Below are 8,057 nucleotides of genomic sequence, written 5' to 3'. Positions count from 1 at the left end.
TAATAGAAATAATCATATTACACATGACCGATGAACATATTACATAAACCTAACAATTAAAATTTGCTAATAAATTTTGAGTCAAACTTTTAAATTATCAGAGTTAATTATCATCATTAACAAAAGCAGTACAATTGCATGTGTCCCACAAACTCGATACTATAATTATATGAAACCCATAAAGATATCGAAATTTTTTAGGTTGGGTTGGAGTGAACTCATTTAACACTAACCTGATAATTGACATGGAATGAACACTACCAACTTACACAAATTGCTACCCCTGGAAAAAGCTCATAAGATGAGCAACAAAATGCATTCCACAGATCAAATATGGCACCTTAAGATTAGAAGAAACATGTGAGATGAATAAATTGTACAACTTGTCAATACAAGCGGGAAACAAAAATGTCTATACAGACAACAGGAGCCAGTGCCTGTTTACATCATTCACCTAACGTTCATTGGACAAGCACAAAATAGTGGTAAGAGAACATATCAAAGTGAGCAAACCCAGGGAACTGTAAGTATCATCAACCATTCAGTAGCAGACAGGTAACCCACCAGCAAGTCGGTAAATACAGAAGTTGAAGGTCGGAAGCTTCTGCATTTTGCAAATGTCCTCCTCCTCCAGCCGCTGGCAGGGATTACGTTAAGCTATACATTGTTGAAGCAAAGCACAAGCTTTCATCCCGCAACACTTATTCAGGTGACATGGTAAATTTAGAATCAGTGCATTTCATTTTTTACTAAGAGATGCTTCCGTCAGTTGCTAACACAATCTTTTCTTGTATTGGCTCTGGCCCAGGCTCAGAAGGAAGTCCGTAAATATATGCTCATATTCTGGCATCTTCCCATACCCTGCCATATTAAGAGATATTTGATTTGATTTAGGAAAGAACAATTGAAACAATATTTACTTTTTTATAATTCAGAAACGGCAGGGCAACCAAAGAGTGAATTTTCACTAGCCTGGGAAGTAGTTAATGTCAATGACATAAAACTGATCTCTGGTCCCATGCTCTCTAATAATATCTAAATTGAACAGCCGAAGACCCTGCATATGATAATTAACAAAGATTAGATGCCAAATGACCTCAGAAATCATAAATACATGTTGTATAAGCCCAAAAGGAAATACAGGTATAGAAGCTACCAGACGGCGACGAAGTTCCTTTGCAAGTTTCTCAAGCAAGGGTTGTGGAGGAAGCTCTGCAACAGGACAGAATTATGTTAGAGGAATCTAAAAAGATATTACAGGAAAACTATTAAAACAATATCTCTGATGAAAACTCAGAGAAGTGGACTGAATATATACTGGCACAAAAGCTTGGGTTTAGGAAAGTATACTCAAACAACGTGACCAACCGAGCTGAGTGCCCTGAGGATAATTGCCCATACTAAGAGCCCTGTACATCTTGTTAGAGAAGGAAGGCACAATGCTTCAAGAGGACCAACCGAACTGCCCCCACTCCATGCTCTACATCTATGACTCTCTCCCATAATCAAGTAACCAAAAACCTATACATGCTACTTACTCCAGAATCTGCTAAGGAAAAATGTGAAGAAACAGAACAGTATATCTCACCAGCAATGCCAGGATCCAGATCAGCATTGTCTGCAGAAGCTGCTGCACAAGAAACTCGAGGAAAGCGAAAGACACCAGCATTTTTGGACAGTTCCCGTTTACAGACATCAGGTAAAGAGAACCGCCTCACCACCTTTATGGTCTCCCCGACAATATAGACTTTGAACATAACACCACCTACAATCATGTCAAACAGGCTACATATGAGTTATATTATCCAATGCATTTGATGATGTTAAATTAGTAAGGCACAGTGTTATATTATTTAAGTACCATGATTAACAAACTCTTGAAGAACAAGAGGAGGTTCAAGTTTTCGAAGCGAGTGTTGATCATAAGCAAGTGACAATTCATGTGACTTTGCACTCCCATCAGCAACTAGAGGTTTCGCAACTGAAACATTATCGGGATTAAATCAATAACAACTAATTGCAGCGAAATGGTTAAGTAATAGCAGAAAGTATCTCTTGATGATTTTCACAAATCAATAGCCTCCAATATAATCCTGAAAACTATTGCATGAACCGCAAACAGATCCATATAGCTACAACAAAAAATACATTATGTCACTACATTACAACAAAGACGCACCAATTGGCAGCATCAGCCCAGCTTTTGTCACTGCACCAGGGATGGATGAAGCATCTTTTTTGACAACTAGTTGCCTGGGAACATCAACTTTTCCTGCATCATACATCACAAAAGTGTTCTACTTCTCAAACAATTAAAGCAGACAGGAAACAAACAAAAAGGAAGGCCTGGTGTAAATTAGAAAACCAGAAGGCACCATAACAGAGAAAGGTTCTACTTTCATAATCTAACATCTATCAAAATATCATGACAATTACCATAAGAGTTTGACAATTTCATATCAGCAACACACTGGAGCATGGATTGGCGATTGTGTAAATGTTGAATAGCATCTGGAGGATCAAGAACAGTGACTTCAGGATGCGTTCTTCTATAGTCCTACAATTAACAGGCAGATAAAAGGTAAGGCTTGATAGCATAGCAGAAAAAATGGGGAGAGCAAACCACCTAATCATAAACAGAATAATGGTATGAAATTCTAACCGCATAAATATGCAAAGCCACTAGAGAAACATTATCCTCAATGAAATTGATACATAAATTTTGATAGCAATGATCAATTCTAGCATGGAGCATGGCATATCCAAGCTTTACTGCTTCAATTTTCAGGTCAAGGGCCTAATGCTCTGTAATTCCTGCTCTTCAGTATACATTTGGTCGTTCTGGCTCAAAGTCTATCAGAGATTATTTTAGCATCTTGTTCAAATTTTATAATGTATAGTTATGATTATACACAAGGTAAACATAACAAAAGCTACCAATTTTCTAATAATAATTGCAAAAAAAAAAGCAGGAATAGTGGAAATAAGGATGAGTATAGGACCCTACATTGAGGTGAACGTCTTAATTTGTAACATTATATTAAATAACGATATATATTTGTATAGTGTCCTATTCAAAATATTTTTGTCTCCCAACTAATACTCACATTTAAAATATAATTTTCTAAATAAAGGTATTAATCGGGAGAGGAATATTTCAAATAGGACAGCATACAAATTTGTGGCGCTATTTAATATAATGGTACAAATTAAGATGTACTCATCATTTTAACCTCAATATAAATTCTTATCATCATCTTTGTTGCCATTGTTACTGCCTATTTTTGTTGATTATTGTTGTAGGACGTTTATATTATGTTTTGATTGTGTATGTGTGTGTATAATAAGGACACAAATTCAACATAAATTTCAGGACAAAGTATTCATAACCATCACTTATCAACCACATAAACAAGACAAACAACTATGAGAAAAGGGGGGCAAAAAGAATTGCTAGTTCCAGATAGTAAAGAACAGAGAACCACTTCCTCCTCAAACAATCTATTAAATAAGAAATTAATCAAATGATAAAAAAATTGACAATTCTATGTCATTTTCACTTGAGGGAAATTTTTTACCACCTTGCACACTCTAAGTGGCAAAGTATACACAAACCTGCATAGCCAAACAATCATAATGCAAAACTGAATAATAATGGTCAAGCTAAACAATGACATTCAGCATCATGGATAATGCAGACTATACTGCATCTATGGACATAAGACTCAAATAGAAGAACAATCTGGAAAATTTGTGTGCACAAACATGTAAATTCATACTTGCAAAGCTTTTACCAAGTCCAAACTAATGCATCGACATCCTATTTCCAAATTATCACTCAATTCAGATCACAAAATTCAATATATTCAAGGTTATAACTGCCAATTGCTTCCAAGTACATTTAGAAAGAGTTCTTCAGATAGCCTGATCGTAAACAATTGATACCAGTCTAGGTCATGCACCAGGAATCTCACTTCAGGGCCCTATGAAGGGAGCCTAACTAGGGCTCATTTCAGAGATACTCATCCATGAAGCCAAACACGACTTTTGCTATTGGTATTACATTGTATTGATTTGGATTTAATTCCCGAGTCCTTGAAAAAGAAAGCTGATTGATATAGAGTGGAGAAAAGATTGACAGTAATTGGTTGGTATTTGTTCATCAAATTCTTGTGTATTATTTAATTTTAGAGTCCGCCTTGATGAATAATTATAGGAAATTTTGAAGGGGTGAATGGGATTTTGTTGATGTAAAATGGAGCAATAAAGTTAGCAGGTTAATTGGAAGACACTAAATACTTTCATAATTGTGTTTTCTGTGTTAGAAAAATAGATCCTATCCTCACTCGATTAATTAACTGCGTCACACATTTACAGCTGCTTTTAGTCAGCCTTGTTGGTATCTTTTATTGCAAATCTCTTGCTATTTTGTTTTTTTTTCCAGATATTAAGACTTGCATATATATTTGTGATTCTTAACACCGGTAAAGAGAGTTTTGAATTGGGGTTTTGGAAAGTCAACCTCCAATCAACCCATATACATTTAGGAATCGCTTTTCTGATAGTCTGATAGTAAACGATGACACTTAATAAGACTAGAACACCGGTAAAGAGATTTTTTAATTGGGGTTTTGGAAGGTCGACCTCCAATCAACCCATATACATTTAAGAAGAGTTTTTCAGATAGCCTGATCGTAAACGATGACACTTAATAAGACTAGAACACTGGTAAAGAAATTATTGAATTGGGGTTTCAGAAAGTAGACCTTTCCAATTTTATTTTATTTTTTTACTTTTGACTATAGGGTATCGTAGATATCTTAATTTGAATCGACGAATCATGCTGATTTAGGCCCTTTCCTCAGCGTCTCAATGCCCGCAGGTGAAATTTTCAAGACCGTTTGACACAGTTCGAGTTCAACCCATATAAATGGGGAAAACAGCAGCCATCTCACATTCAGCTGATTAAAGGTTTAACAGCAAGAGAAAAAAATGTTTTGGAAATAATGCCAAGGAAAACCTGAAACAATCAGCTAGATTCTCATGAAAGTAGAAAATATCCTCACTTGCTGCCTCGACCTCAACTATCAAGTCATGATGCATGGAGGAAGAAGCAAGCACTCTGCAAATTATGTCAGACAGGAACAAGATTTAAGCATTCAGAAGCTGATGATATGTGATTCCCTGCCTTGATAGATATTGCATGGCACATATTATGCAACAATGCAAGTGATGCAACAAAACATGATATCCTATATGTTATTTGAAATTCAGATTATCATGGTGAAAAACTAAAGAAGATGAAAATAGAAGGGACCAACCTCAAGAATCTGCCGCCACTCTTTTCCAGTTAGCTACATTAAGGGGGGGAAAAGAAAAGAAAAAGAAAAATGACATAGGTTAGATAAGAGCCATCATAAGTCAAATTGATTATATCCACAATCATTTAAAGGAAAAATGATCAACCAATTTGTATACCCACAGAGAAGCCTCCTCATAAGATTAAATCTTTAACAATTAAGTCAGCGTTATAGAAATCTCAACAAGCTCTCCACGAAACCCAAAGAGAAAAATTATGCAATTCCAGAGTAGAATTAGAACTCTACACATTTATACATCAAAAAACAACAAACCTTGTGCAACACAATGTCAAAAGGACCTTGGTCTGAGAGGGGCCTGTTTTGATCGATTGCAACAAATAAGATCCCTTTGTTCCTGCAACAAGTTCAATATTCCATTGGTTAGTAATGCAAGGACACTTGCACAATTACAATTCTAAATGAAAATATGTTCATATAAAAAATCAAGTTTACCCAAGAAGTTAGCTCTCCACAAACCAATACTTAAACATTATTCCTACTAAAAACACATAATCAAAAGAACTGAGACCAAGTGCAGGAATAGTTCCATTGTGCAGTCACTAATCACTACGTCTATAAATTAATTAAGAATATGTCTCAAAATTAGTCAGTAAACATCACAGTTGGTATGAGTTTGGACATGGAAGTAATCGCGCATATTTATAGAGAAATTGATAGAAAGGGATATAAGAAACTATATTAAATTATTTTGACTTTTAAGGTAATGAAATGACCATTTAGCCAATTCCATTAGATTTAAATTTGGTTAAAATCACTTTCTCGCCAGCAAAAGGAAAAGGACATGCATCGCAAAGCAGAATATTCGGCCCCCAGAAACTTTGGAAATCAAATGAGCCCATACAAGAACCGAGGGGGAAAAAAATAAAAAAGGCGCAAAACACTCCCCCAATAAATTTATGGCTACAGACAACTCAGACTCATAAAGATAGAGATTCAGATACAGTATCCTTTTGGTAGAGAAATTGTGAGTTTTAATACGAATTTATATAATAATAATTTACCTAGCTAATCCTTCAAGCTTGGGCTGCAAAAAACTCTTAATTTTCTTGGAGGTAAGCGCGTAACCAACAACAACAATTTTCCTTTGGAGATGGCAAGGAGAAGGAAATCCAACTTCAATGGAGGAGATGATGTGGGCGTCTTCCTCCTCTTTTTCTCCACTAATTGCGTTTCGATCAAACGGAACAATCTCCTCCTGCAACCTCATAGTCTTATAAACCCTAAGAAAGTATGTAAAGAAATAATGAAAAATGCGGGCAGGAGGGAGTAGAAATTGGAATAGATGGAATCAGAATTCGGAGAAGAGAGGGAAAAGTCGGTCTTCTTGAGAGAGAGAAAAAGATAACGCACAAGTGGGATCACGAAATTTGTGTGCTTAGCATATGAACACAGGGAAAGAGAGAGACAATTGAGGGTTGGAGTTTTTTTATATATAAGCCGCTCAGCAGCAGGAGAAAATGTCTTAGTTACAAAAATTGGATTTTTTATATAATATATTGTCAATTTGGAAAATGTTTATTTATTTTAGAGGGTGATCATTAACCAAAAACCATTACTCAATCTAGTTTTAACATATATTAATTAACCTATCATAACAAGTAAATAAAGAAATATGACACTTGAACCAATCAATACATCCACATTAGAAGTAATAGGATTAATACACATATTTGGTCTTGTATTATTACAGAAAATCAGATATACACTTATATCAAATAAACTCATAAAACTATACCTAAATTTTCCACAAACTTACAATTATAACTAATCTAGCAGAACTGTTATGTGGCATAAACGGTGGAATTCTAAATAAATAATTTAATTTTTATTTATTTTCTTGTCCAATCAATATATTACACCTCATATTTTTCAGCATCCTCCATCTCTATCTATCTCCCCCTCTCTCTCTCACATGACCTTCTGCAGTTCTTTTTCCATTTTGAACAAAATTATATCCCTCAAAAAAAACTTAATAGCTCTTTAAAATTAATTATAAGATAAAAATCGAAACAATTATTAATCACCCTTAGTTTTTTTCTTAACTGTGATATTGAGTTTTTTTATGCAGCAAATTACAGAGAACCCAACTCCAAATCATGAGCAAATAAGAGAAAAACTACAACCCTTTTCGTGGTTGCAGCCTTTGATTATTTTCAATTGTTTTTACTCAAAATCAAGTATGTATTTAAGCAATTCTTCGATGGTTGTCAATTGGGCCTCGCTAATCCCTGCGAATTTGGATGATTTCTTCCATTGCTTTGTGGCGTTAGTTTTTACATAAAACAAACTAGCCGCCGCCGAACGTGCTTCTTCTTTTTTCCTTATCGATTGTACATGGTCGGGTGCTTTCTTCAATAATAGAAGAGAAAAATAGAAAGTAGACGGAAAAGGATAAATGGAGTTGTTGGAGGAGAACCAACTGGCGGTGACTGGGTGGAGATAGACCGGAGCAGTAGTGATGACGACCGGGGAAAGAGACGAACCTTAAATTTATGGTTGTATTCTCAAAGTGATAGGGAGATGATTTGAGAAAATATTTTGGTTCTGGAACAGATACAATCCAGATGAAAAAAATTGGAAGAAGAAAAAGACTGGTTAATATTCAAAATGGAAGAACTGCAGAAGGTCGTGGGAAAGAAGAATACTGGTTTTTGTTTTATAATTGTTTTCAATGAG

The 8,057-nt window shown here is 35.2% G+C and overlaps 1 protein-coding gene across 1 annotated transcript; it reads right to left on the bottom strand.

Moving 5' to 3' along the window:
- Nucleotides 1–325: 325 nt before the first annotated feature.
- LOC136235590 (inositol-tetrakisphosphate 1-kinase 3) lies at nucleotides 326–6,809 on the bottom strand. Its single transcript, XM_066025379.1, has 10 exons — nucleotides 6,383–6,809; nucleotides 5,634–5,715; nucleotides 5,322–5,354; nucleotides 2,437–2,557; nucleotides 2,180–2,272; nucleotides 1,862–1,981; nucleotides 1,589–1,765; nucleotides 1,157–1,212; nucleotides 973–1,057; nucleotides 326–861 (listed from the first exon to the last, which is right to left on the bottom strand). Exons 1-10 carry the CDS (start codon nucleotides 6,586–6,588, stop codon nucleotides 773–775), a joined length of 1,062 nt encoding a protein of 353 aa, XP_065881451.1. The 5' UTR covers nucleotides 6,589–6,809; the 3' UTR covers nucleotides 326–772.
- Between the last annotated feature and the right edge of the window lie 1,248 nt (nucleotides 6,810–8,057).

Source organism: Euphorbia lathyris, chromosome 7, assembly GCF_963576675.1.
Source record: "Euphorbia lathyris chromosome 7, ddEupLath1.1, whole genome shotgun sequence".
In the NCBI taxonomy this organism is placed as follows: domain Eukaryota; kingdom Viridiplantae; phylum Streptophyta; class Magnoliopsida; order Malpighiales; family Euphorbiaceae; genus Euphorbia; species Euphorbia lathyris.
This window is presented reverse-complemented; position numbering and strand designations above follow the sequence as displayed.